We start from the raw sequence: 25,694 nt of genomic DNA on the forward strand, positions 1-25,694 counted from the left end.
ACCAGAAGCAAAAATGAGTCCTCTCTCAAAGATTGTATGACCCAGTGCATAGAATTATCTCTATAATTATTCATATACAATATGTAGCACTTAGCCAAAATTAACCAGGTAGGAGAAAGCAAGGTAAGACCAAAAACCAATAAAAAAAGATTTAGAGGTGATTTAAAAATCATATGGTATCATGTTCACAAGAGAATGCTGGCAGAGAACTAAAAACTATATAAAAGAACAAAGTGGAAAGATAAAAACTGTAAAAGATAAGTGAAAAAATTTCAAATATAGTTTAGCAGCATATTATACCTAACTATAGAGACAATTAGTGAACAATAAGAAAAGTCAGCACAATTTACAATAGCCAAGAGTTGGAAGCAACCTAGGTGCCCATCAGTAAATGAATGGATCAAAAAACTATGGTACATTTACAGAATGGAATTCTATGCAGCAGAAAGAAAGAAGGAGTTCCGACCCTTTGCAACAGCATGAAGGGAACTGGAAAACATTATGCTGAGTGAAATAAGCCAGGTGGTGGAAGACAAATACCATATGATCTCACTTTTAACAGGAACCTAAACAACAAAACAAACAAGCAAGCAAAATATAACCAAAGACACTGAAATAGAGTATAGGCTGACAGTGACCAGAGGGGAGAGGGGAGGGAATTTCAGGGGAAATAGGGGAAGAGTTTACAGGAACACGTATAAAGGACACATGGACAAAAACTACGGGGGGTGGAAATGGGAGGGAGGTGGGGAGCACTGGGGGAGTGGGCTGGAATGGGAGTAAAAGAGAGAAAACTGTACTTGAACAACAATTAAAATAAATAAAAAATTTTAAAAAAGAAAAGATGAAAGTTTAAAAAAAAGTCAGGAGAAAATACCTAGACTACAGCAAAGAGAGACAAAAGTATAAAAAAACTCAGGAAAGCCCTTGGCTGGTGTAGCTCAGTGGATTGAGCACAGGCCTGCAAACCAAAAGATCACAGTTTGATTCCTTGTCAGGGCACATGCCTGGGTTGCAGGCCAGTTCCCAGCAGGGGATGCATCAGAAGCAACCATACATTGATATTTCTCTCCTTCTCTTCCCTACTAAAGATAAATAAATAAAATTAAAAAAAATAAACTCGGGAAAGAGAATAAAAGACAAATGGGATAAAAATGGAAAGTCATAGCATGCAATAAAAAACAGAGGGAGAGGCCTGACTGGTGTAGCTCAGTGGATTAAGCACTGGCTGTGAACCAAAGGGTCGTTAGTTTGATTCCCAGTCAGGGCACATGCCTGGGTTGCTGGCCAGGTCCCCAAAGGGAACCATGTAAAAGGCAACCACACACTGTGTCTTTCCCTCTCTTTCTTCCTCTTATCCCCGCTCTAAAAAATAAATACATAAAGTCTTCAGGAAAAAAAGACTACCCANAAAAGAAAAGATGAAAGTTTAAAAAAAAGTCAGAAGAAAATACCTAGACTACAGCACAGAGAGACAAAAGTATAAAAAAACTCAGGAAAGCCCTTGGCTGGTGTAGCTCAGTGGATTGAGCACGGGCCTGCAAACCAAAAGATCACTGTTTGATTCCCTGTCAGGGCACATGCCTGGGTTGCAGGCCAGTTCCCAGCAGGGGATGCATCAGAAGCAACCATACATTGATATTTCTCTCCTTCTCTTCCCTTCTAAAGATAAATAAATAAAATTAAAAAAAATAAACTCGGGAAAGAGAATAAAAGACAAATGGGATAAAAATGGAAAGTCATAGCATGCAATAAAAAACAGAGGGAGAGGCCTGACTGGTGTAGCTCAGTGGATTAAGCACTGGCTGTGAACCAAAGGGTCGTTAGTTTGATTCCCAGTCAGGGCACATGCCTGGGTTGCTGGCCAGGTCCCCAAAGGGAACCATGTAAAAGGCAACCACACACTGTGTCTTTCCCTCTCTTTCTTCCTCTTATCCCCGCTCTAAAAAATAAATACATAAAGTCTTCAGGAAAAAAAGACTACCCACAGTAACACTGGTGAACTCCATTCAATCAGTCAAAGGCCCGAAGAGCAAAAACAGGTTTCCTGGAGGAGAAATCGAACTCAGTATCGTAGCACAGATTTCCTCTGAAATCTGTCTGAGTTGCCTGCCTGCCTGCCTGCCCTATGAATTTTGGACTCGAGACTGCAACCTCAACTACTGCCTGAGTTTCCAAGTTGCCAGTTTGCCCTGCAGATTTCAAATTTGCCAGAAACCACAATCACATGAACCAATTCCTTGAAAATAATTTCCCTTCTTCTCTCCTGCCCTCTCCCAACCAGCTCACTTGCTCTCCGTATGTGCATATACAACTATATATATATTGTTAGTTCTGAAGAACCCAGACTGACAAATTGCTTCACATACTACAATTCACAGGACAGCCCCTCACAAAAAAGAATTATTAGATCCAAAACAGCAGTAGTGGTGAGGTTGAGAAACTCTCTGTAGGTCAAAAGAAAAAAAAAGCAACCAATCCACAAACACATGCATGATAATAAAAGGAAAATGGACATAGATTTGTTCAAATAGTTGAATATTCTTCATCTTGATATTACTTTTTTCTTTTACTACTTCGATATTAGTTTTATTATGAGTATTAATCACATACATATAACTATCCCTAAAGAAAAAAGAGAAAATTGTAATGAAGTTGTTTAAATTTTCCACAAATTATGCAAATTGCTCTTCCATTTGTACTTTAATATTGTGGACTGAATAGTAAGAAAGCTACTTACTTCTCAAAGCCTCCACATTTTCACCCTTCTTTCTGTATGTCTTCTGAATACCGCTGATTCTGAAAAACACCATTTTCTACTTTTACGTATTTAAAGCAATTTATAAATGTGTGTTTTCATGTACATTTTTATCAAATCTGTCCTAGTTCATAGGAATACTAATAAAGTACCTTCCTACTAAAATAATTAACCAGAGTTGACAATAATTATAAAAGCAGTTTAAAGAAACTACAAGAGAAAAATACAGAATTCCTCTCCACTTTAAATGCCATTCATTCATTTTTCATAAGCCAACTTCTAAAAACAAAGTGAAGCATCTGACTCAAGCAATTTAGAGATTTGTTTTCACCTTTGATATTTTTCTGCTTGCAACTAATCAAATACTCGTTACATCAGTTAAGGGAAGTTAAAAACCAAATGCTATTTATTCACATAAGCACACATTTCAAACTGTCTACAAATGTGAAGTGGTTCTCTCATCCCACGTTAAATATTTTACTTACATTTTATTAACCAGTTTGAATTTTATCCTTGAGGGGGTAGACCGCTGGTTCGCTAATTATATCCTAAGTATTTCATTCTCGCTAGCTTTTATATATTTTTGTTAAACTTAAAAAATAAATTATACTTCACTTTTCCTGTACTTTTTATTTCTTTTTGCTTTCTAATGATTATTTTTAAGTTAGTTTTGACGGACCTGGTAAAAATAGTGATTCATTTCTTTGGTCTTTAGAAATTAAACTGATACTCTCTAATTATGTCACAATACCTAAAAGTCAATGAAATTAACAGAAGACAATTTAATGTCATATAACCTAGACAACATATCCTGAATCGAATTATAAAGCTAATATTTATTATTGTCTGATTGACAAAACAAAGTTTAAAATAACTCAGTAAAAACCTAGTTTTATTACTTTCAATTTTTTTCTATGACACATAACATTCCAAATCTAGCAGCAACCTTTTTTCAAATGGTTGCAAAGAAAATAAGAACTTAAAGTATCAGTAGCCCTTATCAACACTGTTTTAAAAACCACACATTACTATCATATGTTATTTAAAAGATAGGATTTAAATGGGGCATGTCCCATCAGCAGTTCTTATGCCTAAATTGTCAAAGATTGAATCATACCTTATGGCTTCTTTTCCTGTAAATTCTGAAGAAACAGGCTCAACAATTTCACTAAAACTAATATTCCCATTCACATTGCCCTCAGATAACTCCTTATAATTTCTTTTGTTCTTTGACCAATACGATGGCTTCAGAAAATATAAAGATGATCTCCGTAAGCCAAATTCCCCTGAAAAATAAAAAACTGAGTTATCATAAATTATTTCTGAAAAATGAGTTTTCAAATCATAAAGGTAATATGTGAAATATATAACAACCTAAATGCAAAGTTCAGATATAAAGTACTAAATCCATATTGTGTGAAAAATAAGTTTTATTGACAAATAATTCAGTCCATAAATAGTTTCAAGAGTTGCTAAGGGTGCATGGGAATGTACAGGTGACTATAAAACACCTTTCCTGCCCAAAGGAACTTAAACCTTTATGAGTGTATATATACACAAATGGCTAAACACAATGCAGAACATGAGGCATGTCATCCAAAATGCTAGTAAGAGCCCAGACGAGGAAAAGTTTTTATCTGGATAGGAGATATATCCTCAAAGCCTAAATATACCATCTTAATCTTTGAAAATAGGAGGTATTTAGAAAAACAAATATAGTTCACATAGAATACTTTTTAGAATTGGGAGACTAATACAGCAACGGGACAGATACAGACTTATATATATGGCAGACAGTGAGAGTTGCCCACATAGCATGTACCCATTTCCCCCTCTTCTCCAAAGCCAACACTCTCTATTTTTTAAAAGATTTTATTTATTTATTTTAGCGAGAGGGGAAGGTAAGGAAAAAACAGAGGGCGAGAAACACCGATGTGTGATTGCCACTTACGCATCCCCTACTGGGGACCTGACGTAGCCCACAACTCAGGCATGTGCCCTGACTAGGGATCGAACTGGTGACCCCATGGTTTGCGGGCTGGCACGCGATCCACTAAGCCACGCCAGTCAGGGATAACACTCACTCTTTAAATATCTACTACTCTTCTAGATGGCCACCTGTTTCAAAGAAATCTAACTCCAATTACACAGAAGATTCTAATTGATCTAATCAGTTCTTGGCAGGCTCTAGTAGCTATTCCTGCTCCAGATATAAACATGTAACCAGTAAGGCAGAAGCAAAGGGCTTAGCTGGGGGAAGGTGCACCCTCCCCCTCCCACTGGCCATGAACACAGAAGCATAACACCCTGCGGCCATGAAGGAGGCAAATCTGCCCGACTCTGAGACAAAGGTGCCAAAAGCATGGAGAAAGTGGGTCTCCCATGGCACAGTTGAGCAAGTCAAACAGCTTGGAGCCTAGCCTACCTCTCAACTTCCTTTTAAGTCAAACAATTGATTTCCTTCTTGTTTAAGCCAATTAGATTTTCTGATATGAGTAGCTAAAAACAACCTGATACGCTGGGAATGTGTTTAAATAGGTAAGACTGTACAAATGAATATTACATATAATAAGGAAGAAGATAATGATAAGGAGAGATTAAATATATACAAGTATTATGGAAGATATTAAAATATAATGAGTTTCTATTTAATTAGTACAGCTATTTAGTAAGGATATGCCCACTAAGTTTTTTGAGAGGTGAGTAATTTGATTAAAGGGAATGGTGAAGTTCTTAGATTGAAGTTAGGGAATTAGATAAGCAGTATCACAACGGTCCAGACTAACGCTGCCCAGTACAACCTTCTGTAATGATGCAAATGTCCTATGTCTACAATGAATATGGTAACAATTGTATGCGGCTACTAGCATTTGCAGTGTGGCGTGTACTATGAGGAAATGAACTGTTCATTTATCTAATTCTAATTAATTAAAAATTTAAAAGCCACAACTCTGGTCAGTGTGGCTCAGTTAGTTGCAGCATCACCCTGTAAACCAAAAGGTCTCAGGTTCAATTCCCGGTCAGGGCAGATGCCCAGGATGGGAATTTAGTCCCCTGTTGGCATGCGTACAAGAGCAACTGATTGCTGTTTCTCTCCCTCTCTCTCTTCCCCTCTCTCTAAAATCAATAAGCATGTCCTCAGATAAGGATTTTTAAAAAGAAAAAAAAATTAAAAGCCACATGTGTCTAGCAGTTACCAAATAAAACAATGCAGGTCTGGAACACAGACAAAAGTAATGAGGAACTCAAGAAAAAAGTTAACAGGGTACTGGATATTTAATAGAAGATCAGAGATTTTCAACCATGTTTATCTCATGGCATACATCAAACTAATTATTAAAATTCTACAGCATATCAAAAATTTTTTTCTGATTTGACAAAAAATAGGTATAATTTTGATTCATTCACAGCATATGGTTATTGTTATATTGTCTGTAGTCATTTTTTATTTGACAATCTTGTGACACAATGGTTGAAAATCACCGCGACAGACGCAGGAAAGGAGACAAGGGCAACGGTAGGAGACGCAAGACTGCTTCGTAGTTCTGGACCTTCGAGGGTAAAATAATGAAACACTTTAGCCAAAGAAGATAGACATAAAGAAGTTAAGAAGTTCAGTTAGGGACTCACAACTTTCAAAACAGATTGTTCTTTTTCTACACAATCTTCCTATGTTCACTAGTTAGTTAAGACATAAAGTAGAAAATATATATGTTTAAAATTAAATTAAAAGCTTTAACATGAATTTAAGTTGGGTCCTCTGGCTAGAAAAAAAGTTAAAATTAAGTTGACCCTATGTGGACAAAAAAATCCTTAAAAAATCTTTAAATGTAAAACCAATCATCTGCCTACCTGGAATGACTTGATCGAGATAAACAGCCAAGAGCACATAGATTACACTATTAAATGCTAGCACAATAATAGTAATAATTAGAGGATATGGGCCTTCAGTCAAATTAGAAAATAAAGCACCTTCATTAATATCTTCCAAATGCATGACCTGAAAAACAGAAACAGCAACTTTATTATATAAAAATGGTAAAATATCGGTAAGCAACAGTTAACACAGCCTAGAGTTACTACTTATAGCCAGAGGGGCAGTAGTTAAACTGGGCCTCTTAACAGATTCAAGTTGGAAATATAAGTTTATAAGGGAAACGGTAAGAACTTGAACTAACTATGAGTTTATCTCAGCCATCCATTTCAATCATGTCTTTAATGCTGTGCTTCTAAAACCAGTATATCATATACATCCCCTCTCTGAAGCATTTAATTCTATTACTATTAAATGAAATAAATATAAAGTATGAGGTTAATACTAACTAATGCAAACAAAAGGGTTATGGTCCACAAAGAAGGCAAACAAATTAAGCATTAGAGGACAAAATTATGGTCGGCACCTTCTTAAAACTGAAAAAACAGAAGGCACTATAATTAATTAGTTATTAACACAAATGTTAAGTTATTCAGAGTAAACATATGTGATAGAGCAGAAAAAAATGCACTACAGTTTGGCACTTCATTTTGGCCCTAGACCTGTCATTAAGTGAATAAACTCTAATTTACCATTCTGAATTCCAGACTGCTCATCTAGGAAACGAAGGGAGGTGAAAAGTACCTTCCACTCACAACAAAGACCTATAAATCTGTAATTCTACTTTCCAAAGGGAAGGGGACTCAGTGGATTTCCAAAATGTGTAACATCAACTCTTAGATCATAATTAAAATTCACTTCACTCAATATTGTTATAAATAATCTATCTTAATTCTCACAAATGAGAATATTCTACCTAGCCAACATGAATAATCTCACACTAAGTAGTTACATTAACCAAATTAATTGTTACATAAAACATTTCCATATAAGAATTTTCCCTAAGTTCCTGACAGTTCTTTTAAAGACTAATAAAAATCAAATTTATAAATCTAAATATTATTTAGGTGAACAACAAGTCCAGGAATCCTGGACAATAAAATCTACCAGGTCTACTTATTTTACTCTTACAGTGATGAAAACTTTTTTTCTGCTCCATACAGAATTTTCTCCAGGCACATGTCTGAGATTATTTTACATCAGGCAGCAAGGTACGAGGCCACAAAGCTATCTAAACTACCTGATGCTTAAATTAATGACTTCCGACAACTGAGTTAGTGCAATGGACTAGATTGCTGAGATACACTGAAGTAGAAAGTGGGGAATTTATAAACAGAGGATATAAATTAAAAAGGGAGAGAATATAAATTAAAAATGGAGAAGAAATCAATGAAACCCATATAAAATATACCCCAGTATTCAAATATCATTCTTTTCTCATGTTGAAACATTTTTTTTTCAAATCAGAGGTAGTATTCGTGGTAGTGTAACATGCTGTATGAAATAGAAAATGTTTCGCGAAAGCAACGTAAACACATCACCTACCTGCGCAATACCAATCAAAAAGGTGCACTGACAGAGGGGACTCAGGAGCCACACTAACGACTTGGGAAAACCTTCCAGGAAGACTATCAAAAGGCCAATGAATCCAAAAGCCACAGTGACTAAAAATTCAACTATTCCCACATGTTTTGACTTTTTAAAAATAGGTGTCAGCATTAAAGCAAAAAATACCTATAAAATATAAATGTTAACACTTTGTTCACATACACTGGTATTAAAACGAATACAATTAATTTCTGAATGCTCTGGTATTTTATTTTCATAAAAATAGTAACATACATTTAAAAATTTAAACTGATAAGTTTTATCTACGTAACAGGCAAACATGATCACCTGTACGCTACAAACCATAAATAGCTGTGCAATTCTGCAGTTAGATGCATATATATATATGAACAAAACAATATAGCTTTTAAAAAGCTTTAGGTGAGCCTTTAAATACAGGAACCACCTTTAAAATTTTATGCATTGATATGAAACAAAACCAGTTAAAAACTGGGCAATTATATAGAGAAGTATACGAGTAATACATAAATCATTACGTTAAAGAAAACGGGTGATCGTCAAATATTTAACAACTAGTACAGCACGGGTACATAAACCAGTCAGAATGGAAACCGGAACCACTTAAAGGCTGGTCATTCACAGCCAGCATTCAGCCAACATACCAAATGAATACCTAAGAGCTATATTTACAAAGACGTATCTTTATACGTCATCATCCTGTAAAATAAATTAACTTGAAACAGTGAGAATTTCAGGAAAACTAAGGCATAACAAGTCCACTACTACACACTCTTCATTACACATGTTACGTGAAGATAGTAAAAGACAGACTCCAAGGATTTGTATGTGAAAATGTATTAGATGAAAATAGGTAATATTTAAACTTGAGACTATTTTGTACCTTTCCTTATAATATGGAGGTACAACGATGCTATATGTAAGTCATTTATCAGTAGCCTTGCAACAATCTCTCTTTCTTGGGAAATTGACTATAAATAAAGAATAAGACTTTGCTATAGTAATCAAATATTTTGGCAGTTCTTTATTCCCATCTCAAAGTTAAAATACTTACAGACGATTGACCATACAGGTAAAAAAGGAGAAATATCACAATGCAGCTACTTTGAGGGAATAACGAAGAAGCTGTTGCAATGACTGCCATAAGAATGGACATAAGGAAAATCAAGCTTGTATAGAGAAGAACCCAGGAGAGCCTAAAAGGAGAATGCAAATACATCTACAGTTAAAAGCATAGGCTTTAAAAGTTAAAAACAAATCACATTAAATAAAATGTCATCTTTATTTCAGCCACATTATCTTTAAAATTAAGTCCATCTATTCATTTCTGTTTGTTCTTTTATTGAAAATTGATGCTCTTAATAAGTAATTAAAATACAGCAGTAGTTAAGTTATATTCTGATACATATAAGAAATGGTGATTATCTTTGCAAGAGTCAAAAAACAAATTACTAACAATTCATGATTAACTTTAATATTTCAACAGTTCAATAACACAAAACATTTCTGACTTTCTTAAAATACAAGAGTCACTAACAATTTTCTCTATGGCTTGTGCTACAATAAAACCTTTGATAACTTACAGCAGTTTAAACAATAAGTACCACCTCACCAATCAACAGCATAATTACTACATATTTACACATCACATCAAGAAGATCAACGATGAGTTCATTATATTTGCTCGAAAATCCTCCTTTAATTAGAGTTCAATGGAATTTCTACGGCATTTACTTTCATTCTATCTATATTGTTCAAGTTAGTAGACCATGATTTAATGTATGCTATCATAAAAAATCACTGAAACAGGAATAAAGGATATCTAAATTACCAAAACTGAATGCATTATTCTACAGAGGTAAAACCGAGGCACTGAGATGGATTTGCCTAAATTCTTCCAGCTACTGTTTCCTCACGAAGCACTTTAATAATCCAATGCATCTTAAAAACCAATCACTACTAAAACGACAGGAGAAAAAAAGGAACAAAGAAAATAGGTCGTACAAGAGTAACAATCCCATGAGGTAAAGTGTTACAATTAATTGTTGCATTGGGCTCAATGGAATAAAATTTTGTAAAATGGACTATAATGCCAACTCACATGCTTATTAACTTTTCTCCCAAAATACATTAATTTTTCTCCCTAAATAAAATCAAAATAAATCTTACAACGTATTGGGGAAAGTAAGGAAAATAGGCCTAGAATTACTAATAAAAATTCATGTCTCTATAAAATTATCATTGTATAAAAAATCGCTCACTTGTAAAAACATTTTTCTTCATTTGTTTATTTATAAATTATTTGTATATTTTCATCTTAATTCACACAAATAACTTTTTTTTCCTCAGGAGAAAAAAGCCTATGCACTACATATGCAAACTTCAATCATTTCAACTAAATTTTTAATAACATGTATATATTATGATATTGGGGGAGGACTATACCAGGCAATTAATTTATAGCTTTCCAAGACTCATATATTCTATGCACTGTAAAATACCCCAAAATGCATGGTGGACACTTCATCTATACAAACAAAATGTGAACTAAAATTAAACATGTCATGTTACCCCTACTGTACAAATCTCAATTTCCTTATGTTAAAACAAGCCAATCGACAGCTGAAGCTTGTTAAATAGTCTCAAATTTTAAGACAAAGATAATTATTGTAAGAAAACAGGATTAGTACCCCTCTTACCAAGCCAGGTGAATAACAAAATTAAAATTCTGAATATTTGTATATTTAATATAATTATTAATCATACTGAGTAAACTTTTAATAACTTACCAAAAGGCAGTGTCGTGAAGTCCCATTATCTTTAAAAACTCTTTTAACTTCTTTTCTTTTTCTGCCACGATATGAATTGCCAAAAAGTATCCAAAGGGTGAAAATGCTATTATTAAGTATATTAAAATTACTCCTCGGGGAAAGGTATCTATTTCTACAATAGCAGTTTCTCCCATAATAACAGCTTTAGTTGACTCCAGCTCCTTCCACAGAGAAACATTGGTCTTCAACTATAATTGGAAAATAGTAAATACATTTGATTAATTTTGTTCTGACAATAGTCCTTAACAAAGTGTGATAAACACACACAAAAATATAGTCAATAACCTAGTACAAATACAATCCACAAGAAGCTATACACCTGAAATAAAGTGATTGACCACAATATCATAACAGAGCAGAATATTGATTTTATTCATTCTGGAAACAGACCACCAAGTTCAAAGTCTACAATTGGGAAGTATACAAGTTTTGATAAAATAATTTGTCAAAGAAAATAAAATTTCACAAGTATTACTGTAAGCAGGCAATTATTTAGGTATATTAACAAAAATACGCATTTGCAAAATTGAGGAATGAAAGAATGATTATTAGTACCATGAAAGAATGACTCTCATTAAAAATGTTCATTTAAATAGTATTTTTTAAAAAGTATGTAGTGTGCCCTTCTACTGTTTTGAAAAATATGTATGTTCAGCATGAATAAATAGAATAAAACTATGCCCTGTGATACTTCTACCTAACATTCAACTGAATGTCTAAAATGAGATCTGCTTGGCCTACTCCAACCAGGGTGGTCTGGTTTGAAGATGGTTAACATCTTTGGCCCAAGCATAAATAAGCACTAAAACAGCTGCAAAGTGGTATATTGTGTATTACACTGTCTTTACCTTAAACTTTTGTACTATTGCATTTGCATAATATTACGTATCTGTAATAGATATACCACATGTGAGAGTTTATAAGACAATTCTATGTAGATCATCTCATTTGGGTCTTATAACAACCCTGTTAAACAAAGCAATATTATAGGTCATTTTATTACATAACAATCTGACAACTAAGAGAGACAGGTCTTCTGTTCAAGGTTTCTTGTTCACTTACAAAAATGGGAAACACTGAATCAAGTCTAAGCATGTCTTTAAAATATAGCTGTCACATGTATATGCAATCCTATTAGCAGTATGGTATTAAAAAAAAGACTTTGGTGCCAAGAAGTCATAGTTTGAACTAAGTTTGCCACTAATTAAGTAAGTTTTGGAAAAATTACTTAATTTCTCTGTGCTTCAGTTTCATACATAAAGTAGACATAATAACAGCACCAATCTCGTGAGGTTGGTAAAAAATAAACTGGTTAATATTAGTACATAGAATAATGTTTGGCAAATAAGCAACCTGTTTCTTAAATTAAAAAATAAAACCTATTACTATAATTAAGACAAAGATATGCACTTTCTTTAAGTTATTTTTATTCAAGGGGAAACATCTGCAAATACAGATCTTTCATAAATACTGCCTGTGGTCAACCCAGACGAAAATAATACAGATAATGTAGAATGCTGAATCACACACTTAGAAACCATCCAGTAAATGTGGGTTTCAAAAACATTAAAACAGAAACCATCCCTTCTTCCTTATCTTTTTTCTTAAAGGCGTTGTAATAAGTCACGTATTTCATACATTTGACAGGACTTAAACCCAATCCTGTTGTGAAGACACAAGGCTTAATTGTTAAAACGGGTTGGCTTTATTTTCCTTCCTTGATCATAGTTACCTGTATAATGGCAGCATCTATGGATGCTTGTAACACTGTGAATCCTGAGGACCAGTACCGAACAGCTTCACAGGATTTTGAACAGCCAGCTATTGGGGGCAAATGCGAGACATAAGATTTTGCAAGACTTGCAAATGCCACTTTTTAAAGATAACTTACGGGGGCTTACCAAAGTAACATGGTCACTCAGTCTATACAGGACCAAAGAAAAGAAGCAATTATCTTTCGAAGGCAAATCATATCACACTCCTGACTGGTTATTTGAAATTTCTGAAATGTCTTAACATGTGTTAGGATAATGAATAATAAATGAAAGCAAGTAGAAAGAAATTAATTGTAAACACGGTTATCTAAAATAAGTCACTTTTCTGTTTTAACATAAGTTATTCTACAATGACAGCTTCAAAGCATTTCCAGATGCAAAGACAAGTCTGGGTGAAGACAACAGAAAAACATTCTCTAAGGGAAAAATTCAGTAATTAGCATAATGACTTTAACAATGCTCAACAAATGTTTATTGTTAGTAACATCTCTTCATAAGTTTAAGCATTGAAGGCTATTTTCCATGTTTCAAACATAAAACTAATAAAGTTTGTGAGTGGAAAATTTGAAATTTTAGATATGTAATATACCATTTCTAAAAATAACTATATAGAGAAAAACACAGATTTATAAAGTCATATATTTCAAGATACATTTTCATTGTTACTGTAATTATATAAATCTATTAAATGAAAATGGGTGTTATATAAACATATATGCAGACGTAGACAGGTAGTTATTTGAGCATATTTATATTTTTATGCTACGCTTGACAGTTTTCTTATCTGAAAAAGTATATTTAAAAAATGCCAATGCTGAACCCCATTAAAATTTTGCATATGAACTAAGAGCAGCAGAAACATGCATTTAACTGATTTTCAATTATTTTTTTAGAGCTATTTACCTCTCGAATCCATATAAATTGAAGATACCGGTATCATATCAGGAAAAAAACGAAGTTCGTAGGACATGAAGTCTTTGAAAATCACACCTACAAAGTTGTTGCTCTTAAAAAGGCTGGATGCTAGCAACTCTTTTTCACTTGTATATTCTTCAGTAATTATGACTATAAAATATTATAACAATATAGTTAACTCACAAATTAAAATAGTTTAACTAATACAACAGACCAAATTTACCATTGTATTTGATATATGTAATATTTTATAAACATTTATTTTATGCTCTAGCTTCCTGGAGAATGAAGAGCCCTTCTAAAATACACTAAAAAAAACCCCACCAAATAGTAAATTTTACACACTATTTAACTGTCATTTAATTACATAAATTATGTCAGTATAATACATGTTATTAGTATGAGTACATACTTCATATGTAACATGAGCAGTTCACTTACCTATATCCAAGTAAACCTATACAAATAATTCCTTGATAAATGAGTAGATATTTTATTCTCAAATATTTTATATTGTATTTTTCCTATAACCATCTATCCCTCCATACCCCACATACCTCTACTTACCTGCCTCCCTCTCCACCACCCCACAGTCACCATCCTGTTACCCTCATCCTGAGTTCTTTCTCTTTCTTTTTTGCTGGATCCCTCCGCCCCCTAACCCCCACCCAAAGCTGTCCATCCACTCCATGATTCTGTCCCTATTTTGCTTGTTAGTTCAGTGTGTTCATTAGATTCCACATATGAGTAAAATCATATGGTACTTGTGTTTCTCTGACTGGCTTATTAAATATTTCTTCTTATGAAGAAAATTCCATAATCCTTCTCAGATACTAAGTATGTAATTTAGTAACCATGATACAATCCTTCTTTGAGTAAAAATTGCCACTTAAACCCAATATTGCTTGTTCTTTTCTTGGAAGATATATTAAGAATATACCATAGTCATCATTCAGCTCCTTTCACACCAGATAATCTTAATGTTTCAAATATTTTCTTGAGATTTTATTGATAAGAAACTAGTTTTATGTACAGAGCTTCAGACCACGTGGTGAAATGGAAAGAACACAGATCAGTATGTAACTTTATCACTTCTGAGCTATGCAAGCACAGGTAAACAATTCTCTAAACCGGAGCATCCTCACCACACCATCTACCTGATCACCCTGGGATGTTCATATGAAGTGCGGCCACACACATGAATAGGCTTTGTCACTTACAAAGCACTACTTAAATGTTAAATTGTGGTTTTGTAGACTTTTAAGGAAGACATGCAACTTCAGGGCTGATTCGGATGAAAAGGGTGTTAAGTTCAACATCCGCTCAGTCATGTTACCGTGTATGCATGTGTAACCCACTTTTGGATAGTTCTGTTATTAAAAAGACAGGACTTCTAAAAACCCTATATATGTTTCTACTACTGTGGCACTTAAGTTGATACACATTGACTTGAATTTCTTTGCTGTATATGTTTTCTCCTACTTAGACTTGCCAATGAATTTTTGTCCTCAGCATTTCTCATCAGCTTTTGAGCTGGTATGCTAAATTCTTATAGTTATCCATGCTAATGTGCTTAATATGATAAACCAACAAACATGTTATATACCCATAAGACATGTGTTTGATAAAAAATATTAAGTATCAATAAGCAAAAAAAAAATCAGTGGGGGAAAACTTGTTTGACTCCTGACTATATAAACATCTTCTACTCAATGACACACTATCCAATAATGTGATAACGCATACTAGAAGTTAATTATAACTACCCCATAGACGACATGTTGATCTGTTATTTTCTACAGTTGAGCATTTTGTTAAATCAACCACCATAGTATGAATATTTCTGTCACTTTCTCCAGTTCCTGCCTTAGGTTCTTTCTCAACCACTTTAGACCCACTAGTACCTCATTGATTACACTGTTTTCTAGTCCATTTCTTTGTGAGAAGTACAAACTGAGGAAAATAGACTTAGGTACTTAGCAACAGTCATAGTCTCCAAAACTAAGTATTTCTCTAGTTTACACTATATACCTCCAGAAATAAGCATGGCAATATGAAAAGGTCACTGCTTTATAATCCTAATCATATATTTCCAGCTTGTTAATTATTATATGAGAGAATCAACATAAAACGTTCCTTCAAATCTTTTATCCCAGGGGTGTCAAATTCATTTTCTGCATCAGCCTTGCAGTGGTCTTCAAAGGGCTGAATGTCATTTTAGGACAGTATAAATGTAACTATTCCTTAACTAGGGGCAAAGAGCCCCATGCTGCTGCTGGGTGGAAACAAGATGTCAGGCTGGATAAAACAAGGTAAGGGGCCGGATTTGGCCCATGGGACTTGTGTCTGCCACCTGTGTTTTATCCCATATAAATATACTTATTTTATAAATGGCCTAATAATTAAATATAAGCTACTAAAACATAAAATTAGCCCTGGACAGTGTGTAGCTCAGTTGGTTGGAGTATCATCCTGTAGACCAAAAGGTCATAGGTTCGATTCCCAGTTACGGCACATACCTAGGTTGGGGGTTCAGTCCCTAGTCAGGGCGCGATGTTTCTCTCTCACAGCGATGTTTCTCTCCCTCCCTCTCCCTTCCCCTGTTCCTTCCTTCCCCTCTCTCTAAAATCAATAAGCCAAGTCCTTGGGTAAGGATTAAGTAAATAAATAAGCAAACAAAGAAAATATGCTTTCTATTATAAAAATATAAATTAAGGGCTTCACAAGAAAAATAAGGCAGAAGAATTAAATGATTTTAATATTTTCATAAAACTATGCTTTGGTGAAGGGGCATGTCTAAGAGTTAAGAATATTATTTACTCAATAAAGCAAGAGGGAAAACACTGCAGAAGCTTTTTGTAACAGAATACATATAGAAGCTCAAAATACCATCAGAAAGATGATCAGTAGAAACCTTTTGCATGATGTTTCTTGTCATATTTGTCACTGGAGTATATCCAAGAATTAGATCAGAGAGAATGGATTTGTCCATAGAGTTAAGTTCCATATCAGGCACTTCTTCGTATTTCTTATTTGGATGCATCATGCTAATCAATATTAACCAAAATAAAAAAAATAGTGGAAATAGAATTTCCTATAATAAAGAAAACAAAATGATTACAAAGTGTAACAATGGTAACAAAATTCATCAAGATTTCTATGCAAATAATATAACTAACACTAAGAAAAAAAAACATAAGAAATTTGGTTCTTAAGTACAAAAAGCAAAAGCAATTCTATCCTAAAAGAAAAACTGTGTTGACCATCTCACCTAACTCAACAGGCATATGAATTTTCCTTTACATTTAGTTTTACTGCAGTATTGGGCTGCCCCAAAAGTTCATTTGGTTTTTCTGTAAAATGACTCTAGTAGCGCATAGTTGTCTTTTACTTCTTTCAAAACAATTTTGTTAGATTGTCTTGTGACAGCTGTCAGATCAGTGTGTGTTTAAAAAAAACAAGTATCAAAAATCGTGAATTTTTATGTAGCCATTTTAATATGGAAAGCGAAGAAAATGTACTACATTTTCAGCACATATGCTTTATTATTTCAAGAAGGGTAAAAATGCCCACTGAAACACACAAAAAAGACATGTGCAGTGTATGGAGAAGGTGCTGTGACTGATCGAATGTGTCAAAAGTGGTCTATAAAGTTTCATGTTGGAGATTTCTCAGTGGACCATGTTCTACAGTCAGGCAGACCCCTTGAAGTTGACAGCGATCAAATGAAGACATTAATTGAGAACATTCAACATTATACCACGCAGGACATAGCTGACATACTCAAAATAGTAAAATCAATAAAGTTATTGGTGAAAATGAAAAATGTATCTTTTATTTTATGGAAAAAAACTAAACAGACTTTTTGGCTAACCCAATATTTTAAAATTGAAGTTATATAATAAAAAGATACAAACTAAGATGTAAACATCTAAATGTAAAATACAATAAAATATAAAACATAATAAATTCACTCATATATAACTTTATTTAAAATAACTTACCAAATATCCTTAATAGAAACACCATGAAAACATCTTTATTTAATTTTAAATTAAAACTCATGCTTTAATAATACCTAAATAAATTGAATCATCCACTTTAACAGGGATGAACTATCTATTATTTCATCTTGCTATTTAATTGTTCTGTTGGGTTTCAGGAGAAGATAAACAATATATTTTCATCCTTTAGAATTATTAATAACTGGTTAGCCAGAGTTTTTACTTTCTTTTAACTTTTGAAGTAATGTATGCTTTAAAACATTACTTTAAACAAATATATGACATAATTTTGGTAACATTAAGCAATTCAATCCAGAGGCCAAAAGATGGGAAACTATGAGGAAAAAAACTGTAAAATAATGTTCCACAACATTGTCTGTGAAATTTATTTTTCATTTTCATGCAACTTGGGGAATGCACGCCTAAAAGTTCAAAATTAAGCACTAATATCAAAAATTAATTAAATTTAAGAACCATCAGAATTTTTAACATTTAGAAAATTGGTAATTTGGGTACTTTCCTGTGGCTAACCTTTTTACTTCACAAGCAAAGTAAAGGAACCTAAAAATATGAAATTATGATGAAAATATATCCAGCAAAATAAACATCTCTTAAAGATGGAAGCACAATAAACTGCAATAGGCATAAGAAAGAAAAACATTTAACTTACCTGAACACTACTTTTTTTAGTCCTGCATTTAATTAGGTAATTCTTCAGCAGGAGTGTTCTGGTCTGTCTCCAAACTCCCACCTCCCTAATTGCAGTAGCCATGTTCTCTGAATCAGTCTATGAAAGGGGGGAGATTTTTTAAAAAGTGGAACCACATAATTAAGAATGTGCCAATTTCAATGCCAAAACAGAGAGATGGCTTAATCTCAAGGTAGATGAACTTAAACACACTGCAAATGTCTGTCCTACCTGGACAGAATGCATGTGACGGCAATTTGAAGGCCCTGGAAAGTAAATTATAGCATGTGAAGCAAGAGGGAAGCAGAATTATAACTACTGCCCAACCCACAGTGGATTTACCCTCTTTCCCTGGAATGCACTGGAAGCAAGCACCAGGGCACCCATCTTCTTTCTTTTCTACTTTCTCTTGTGACCCTGTCCCCAAGTAATCCCATGACAGTAGTGCCAGACCGCAGTAACAGAAGTTTAACTCAGCCAAAACTCTAAAGCTGGGGAACCTTTCTCTCCATTAAGTGGAGCTATGGTTCCAAAAGGGTGGGGCCAAATCCTACTGTTTTCTCCTTTACCTCCCACCGGAGGACCCTGGGTTCATGCAGTGGATGTGGTTGCAGATGGGTGTAGCCCAATGATGCAAATAAACCATAGATTTCTGGCTGGAGGATGGAAAAGAGGAAAGTAGCAGGGAGGGGAAAATAAAAAGGAGCTCAGGAAAGAAACACAGTAAAGTTATTTTTTATCACCTGGACTAACCCCCAAACTGGGCATACATGGATATCTACTCCTATTCTGTGTACCAAAGACTTGAGGAACTGAACAGATAGATGTCAGTTCCACTGCCCAGATCCAGACCTGTCATTGGGTGTCACACATGGGACAGGTCCAAATTGCACTGCAAACCCTTTGGAGTGAAATCCTATACCAACAACGCTCTAAGTCGAAGTCTTTAGGAATGTTCTTGCTACACGGTCTTAGTACTTATTTCTTATGACTGGAATTCATTTACTCATGCATTCACTCATTCCATGAATGCCTACTGACTACTTCATGTGCTTGTCCATTCTTTAGGGAGCTGAGAAGATAAAAGAATGTTTCCACACCTTATCGCATATAAAAATCACCTAAGAAATTTGTAAAATCCACTTTATACATGTTCCCCTCAATTAAGACTGAGAACAAATTTGAATTTTGAATAAACAACCAGGTGATTTTGATGGTGGCACCTGGACCACATTTTGAGAAACAAAATGAGAGCAGGCTACTTTACATCCAAGTGACAGATGTCGTGAGAAGTGTTGGCTGACGGAGCTGGAGTGGGCGTGCAGGTGGGGTCCTTAGTTGATGGAAACAAGGGATGGCTATTTAAAGGAAAGAACATTCAAACAAGCACTGAAAAATAAGTAGAATTCTACTAGCTCAAGATGTGGATGGAAGGCATTTTGGACAGAAAATAGCTTCAGGCAAGAGGGGAGGTGGGAGGGGGTAATGGAAGTAATGAGAGAAGGAATTTCAGGAACAACCGTAAAGGACAAAACCAAGGTGGGGGTGGAATCAGGGGAGGGAAGTAGGGGTGGCTGTGGTGGGGGAGGAGCGGTGGGGGTATAATGCAGACTACTGTACTTCAACAACAATAAAGTCAATTAAAAAAAAATAGCTTAGCCCTGACTGGTGTAGCTCAGTGGACTGAGCACGGGCCTGTGAAGCAAAGGGTCGCTGGTTCGATTCCCAGTCAGGGCACATGCCTCGGTTGCAGGCCAGGTCCCCAGTGGGGGACACATGAGAGGCAACCACACATTGATGTTTCTCTCCCACTCTTTCTCCTCCCCCCTCCCTCTGAAAACAAATAAATAAAATATTTTTTTTAAAAAACAGCTTAGGCCAACATTGGGCATGAAGTCAACCCTGAGAGAACTCTCCAAAAGCCTACATTGAACAATGTTTCCCACTTCAAACTCCTCTTCAGAAGTATTTCTGAAATTAATAAATAGGTAGATGAAGGGATAAACTAGGAAGTGTTTAATAGCCTATGGATGGTGGCATACTGGGTCTTTGGTGACATGCCAATAGCAAGATACAAAACTTGCCAAGGAATGCCTGTATCTCCACAGAAAATAATTTGAGTACTTGATGCAGCACAAGCTGATAACTAAGCGGCCCCCCTTACTTCCAGCACTTTTGCATGTATCCTCTCATGAAAGAAAGAAAGTCAAATTATATTTGTGCATCACAAAAAAGGGAAAAAAAAACCAAAACTGAAATTAGAGCCACAGCTCAAAGAGTGTGGGCAGAAACCTGCAACCTGAACCTACTGGGTTGACAGCAGGCTAAAAGAAAATATCAATGCTCTCCACCGGAATAAAACAAAACTCAAGAGTTCCTTCCAATCCAAAATTATTTGGCAAATGAATCATGTGGAACATATTGAGTCTTTTAAGAAATGAAAATCAATAGAAGCCAATGCCAAGATTTTGGAATTATCTGACAAAAACTTTAAAGCAGCTATTAAAAAAGTGCTTCAGCAAGTGGAGGTTTTCAAAAGAGTAAAAGGGAAGCCCTGGCTGGTGTAGCTCAGTGGATTGAGCGCAAGCTGTGAACCAAAGGGTCACTGGTTCGATTCCCAGTCAGGGCACATGCCTGGGTTGCAGGCCAGGTCCGCAGTGGGGGCCATGTGAGAGGCAACTACACATTGATGTTTCTCTCCCTCTTTCTCCTCCCCTTCTTCGCTCTCTAAAAAATAAATAAAATATTCTTTTAAAAAAGAGTAACATGAAGAGGGAGCAAAGAATGTCTGGACTGTGCCCAAGGTTAACACTGGCTGGAAGTAGCACCTGCGTCGACAGACAATCTCCAGGAGTTAGCTCCGTGGTAATACAGTTCGCACAGCACGTGGCAGAGTTGGACAGGTGGAGAGGACCACGTAACACCGAAGAGCAGCTCTTTGGGCAGACAACATATATGAGACCCTCTCTTTTGCAACATACATTAGAAGATGATCCTTGAAATACAAGTTCCCAACTGAAATACAGTAAAATGTCTAATAGCTTTTTTAACATAATTTTTAGAGCTTATAATATTTGATATGGTTCTAACTCAAACTCTTACCAATGCAGCATCTTTAAAACTCTTTAACAAACCCAATGCTTAACTGGTAGAGAACAATGAGAAAGACAGAAATAAGGGCATACAAATTTAAAAAAATTTTTTAAAGTTACTTTTCACTGCTTCACGGCATACCTGGGGAAAGGGTTAAGTGTGCTGTACAGCTTTAAATAATAATTAGATAAGTTTTAAACACCTAATATCATTAAAGAATTCATCAAATACGTAACTTTTCTAGGTGAATGTTTCCTAGAAAAAAATTCACCATACATCCAATAAATTGCAAGAAAATTGAAAGCCTACTAAAGCCCACCTTCCTTTCGTAATATATTAATAATTGACTTAAAGACTAGAAGTTACATGATCCAAAATTCAGCATCAAAAATTCATTTATTAATTTATTAAGGAAGTATTGCTTACTACACTGATGTGTTGTGAAACATATTTCACCTTTCTTAAAGCAATACAAAATGTACATGAACTTTAGAAATAACTGTTAGGGAAAAATCATTCATTTGAAATGCATTAGTTTTATTACAGCATATAAAGAAAAGGAATCATCCTGATGTTCACAGCCTCCTGGTTAACGGATGCAGTCAATCACCTTAGCAAGCTTGAAAGAGCCTCAGAAAGGCTGAATCTGTTCCCTGTCGCCAACGGACGACTGTTAGAGGTTACTTCCAGTCCACACAAACAAAGCTGATTATATCATTCTTTTGTTCCACATCTATATCTAATAAACTGTAACTGCAGTTACCAAATTGTGTCAGCACTATTTACTTGTTTACATGTCTTAATCTTGAACTTGATCATGAGATCCTTGACAAAAAAAACTGCCTTATTTATCTTTGCTTCTCTAACACTGATGGCAATATTATAACCAATATTGCCTTCCTGCAAATTACTTTATCAGTGCTTGCTGAGTGCCCTTGTATACAGATCGAAGGCCTGCAAATTACAGTGGAGGAGGTGGTGGTTAAATCCAGCCTGTTTTGCACAGCCTGAGTTAAGAGTGTTGCTTCACATTTTTTAATGGTGGGGGGGGAATCAAAGAATAATAATTTGTGACATGTAAAAATTATATGAAATTCAAATTTCACATCTATAAATAAAGTGTTATTGGAACACAGACATGCTCATTCCTTTCCTTATTGTGTATGATTGCTTTGGTGCTAAACAGCAGAGTTAAGTAACGGAAACAGAGACCAGATGGTCTGCAAAACCTGAAATATTTACTATCTGGCTCTCTACTGACCCGTTATGGATTAAAGGAATAAGAAAGAAGAAAGGTGGCAAATTCACTTAACATTTACTGAGAAATTTATGCACTAAACATAATGACAAAAAAGAAATTAAACTCTGTCATTGATTTTACAGATAGATAAAATTTTATGTGATCAGGGTAAGGAGGAGAGAAGAGCTTGAAAAAGACTGGAATGGAAATTCCATGCAGAGAAAAAAGAATGGAAAAGCTTGACTAATAGAAGGGCTTAACTTGCATAGAGAACCCGGATACCTGTGCTATGTCAGGGGCACAGGCAAAGAGAATTTGTATGGGCCAGACAACTGTAAAAACAGGTCATGGAAACAGGTTGTGAAATACCTATCTTGCCAAACCAAAGCAGACACAATTTTGTGTATCCATCTATAGCACCCCATTATGAGGCTTTTCATACCTCAGTGTGATTGTTTCATTGCTTGGCAATCACACATTTCACGGGTCCATTCACTTGCCCAAACCCCCAAACCTCCAAGCATCTACCTGCAGAATCACCTTCAGATTATGATCTGATTCCTATTTCACTGAGAAAAGTGAGGCTATCAGAAATTTCCAAAATACCCCACTAATCCTTCTACCCACTTACCTACAGCTATGCCAAATGTAATGTTATTAAACTGAAAACTCTGTTCATTAGAACTTTGAGCCATAAATGCTTAAATGAAATGCTATTTTTCTATGCAGGACAGGGCCAAAGTAGGTGTACAGTTGTGAGTCCATGAAACTCAGTTTAGTCTTGTATTCTTACTTAGTATTGTATTATTTTCTACAGAACAACTGTAAACCTACTTTTGCCCTATCCTGTACGTTTAATTTAACGTTTATTTTTTGGAGGAAGAAGTTAAGAACATACTTGGCAGGTGACTTGAAAGAAATCCTGCCCACACTGGCTTCTCAACTAATGAAATAAAAGCAACATAAAATCAAGCCTTTCAATTAAACAGGGAATACATTATAAATGTTCTCTACTATTTTAAAATTCACTGAAGGAAGTGTAAATAGTATAGCAAAATACTAATTATCAATACAATTTAGCCTAAATTTTATGACAGTATTTCTCGCTGAATGGGAAAATAATAATGCCATGGTACATGATAAGCTACCCAACACCTTTTCTTAATGGATCCTAAAAGTTTTGCTTACAACTATTGAAATCCAATTAATCCACACACTTGTGAAGATGACTACTTAAATATTACAAAATTACTTTGTAAGATCATCTTCTGAATTAAATTCAAAGGCAGAGATTATAAATTGTATTCATTTTGGCACATAGTTTAGTATCTAGAAAATAAGACATTCAAATAAACATGGAATTTACTAATAAGTTTGTTTTACCCTGAATGCAAGATTTCCCTATACTACAAACTCCTTCGAAGACAAATACACTTAAACAGCTCATATTCAAAAATTAATGCATTATTAGTTTGATTTTAACCCAAATACCCCAAGAGCCCTAATTGCCCTAATTAAAGCTCTCTTGTCTGGAGTTTTCCCTGGAAACATGTAATATCTCTCTCTGGGCAGACACAAAATATAAAGCATCAGAATCTAGAGTCTAGCATCCCTGGATTGAGACCTCCACAAGCGACTTAACCTCTTGGCGGCTCATTTTCTACATCTGCACAACTAGAATAACCCCTCCACCCTTCCAGGGCTGCTGTCGTGATTAAAGGAGTGAATGTCGAGTTTGGCTCATACTCGGGAGTCCAATGTATAGTTTTGTCCCCTTCTGTTCCTTCAGAATGTCCTCGATGGAAAGTAGACGTGAATGTCCTCCTTCTTTAAGACTTGTTTATTGTAAAATGCACATCTAAGCCTCGGGAGCCCAAGACAAACCCTCCTCGGGCTACTATCGCCTCAAACTGAGCTCAGTTCCTCCAGCCTGCCTAACTTTCATATATACTGAAATATCTGCACGCGTGGGGCATTTCTTCGGGGTTTCGGAATCAGGGTATCTTTCCCCCAAACCGTGTCACGAGATGTGCGCATTTCCACCTCACCCAACTCCCTTCTGCATGCACGCTGGTGATGAGCACGAACCCTCAGGAATAACGAATACGCTAATTAATGATCCTGCAGCTCGGAGGGAACCTGACTGCACAATATCTTCCATCAGTCACCGCATCCTGAGGATGGACACCACCACGTCCACCCAGACGCAGCCTCGCAGGCGCCCCACGGCCGGTCCCGGGTCCTGGGTCCCAGACGGAGCCCCTCAGCATCCGCACACCATCGCCCTGGGAAGAGCAAACCGCATCCAACCGCGCTTCTCGCGCACTGGGATTGCTCCCCGGAGACTGGGCTCACTGGCTAGGCCTCCCTCCGAGGCCCGCTGCCTCCACACCTTAGACCCCCGACCCTTCCCCCTACCGCCGCCACTCTCACGCCAGCCCTTCAACGGCCGCCTCCGGCAGCCAAGCTAAACCCCTCTGGCCCCCCAGGAGCGGTTTTCCCGGCGAGGCACCGCTGCCCTCCGATCCACCCTCACCTTAGGGTCCGGACAGATCAGCAGCGGTGACAGGCCTGGACGCGCTCAGTCTGCGAGAAAAGTATGTGAGGGTGCGGACCCGTGCACGCGCATGCGCGCGTTCCCTCCGCTGCACCCCGCCGTGCACCCCGCGAGCTGCAGGGCTGGCTAAGCTCCGAGAAAGAGGTGCTCGGCGCCGGAAGCCTGACTCCGCCTCCAGCCGAACTCACCTGGGGGCGGGACTCCTAGAAGACGTGGCTTGGTCGAGGACGCGGCTCCGCCCTCCGAGACCTGGCGCAGGCTGGGAAGGCCTCGAGTCAGGGAGGGGCGTGCTCCGGGGGGCGAGGCCTCGAGTTAGGGAGGGGCGTGCTCCTGGGGGCGTGGCTCCGAGGGGCGCGACCAGCGGGGCAGGCA

At 36.1% G+C, this 25,694-nt stretch overlaps 1 protein-coding gene across 1 annotated transcript in view; it reads right to left on the reverse strand.

Moving 5' to 3' along the window:
- The window catches only part of ABCA5 (ATP binding cassette subfamily A member 5), a 66,400-nt gene extending 40,909 nt beyond the window's left edge, over window positions 1-25,491 (reverse strand). Inside the window, exons 1-11 of the mRNA XM_037069958.1 lie at window positions 25,302-25,491; window positions 18,415-18,531; window positions 16,630-16,834; window positions 13,729-13,890; window positions 12,783-12,871; window positions 11,009-11,238; window positions 9,274-9,415; window positions 8,178-8,366; window positions 6,611-6,758; window positions 3,876-4,044; window positions 2,741-2,799 (exon numbers count right to left, since the gene is read on the reverse strand). Coding sequence (XP_036925853.1) covers window positions 2,741-2,799; window positions 3,876-4,044; window positions 6,611-6,758; window positions 8,178-8,366; window positions 9,274-9,415; window positions 11,009-11,238; window positions 12,783-12,871; window positions 13,729-13,890; window positions 16,630-16,834; window positions 18,415-18,516 — 1,495 coding nt within the window. The 5' untranslated portion in view covers window positions 18,517-18,531; window positions 25,302-25,491. The remainder of the gene's footprint in view (window positions 1-2,740; window positions 2,800-3,875; window positions 4,045-6,610; window positions 6,759-8,177; window positions 8,367-9,273; window positions 9,416-11,008; window positions 11,239-12,782; window positions 12,872-13,728; window positions 13,891-16,629; window positions 16,835-18,414; window positions 18,532-25,301) is intronic.
- Between the last annotated feature and the right edge of the window lie 203 nt (window positions 25,492-25,694).

Source organism: Sturnira hondurensis, unplaced genomic scaffold, assembly GCF_014824575.4.
Source record: "Sturnira hondurensis isolate 20B ecotype Veracruz unplaced genomic scaffold, ASM1482457v3 Scaffold0018728, whole genome shotgun sequence".
NCBI lineage: Eukaryota > Metazoa > Chordata > Mammalia > Chiroptera > Phyllostomidae > Sturnira > Sturnira hondurensis.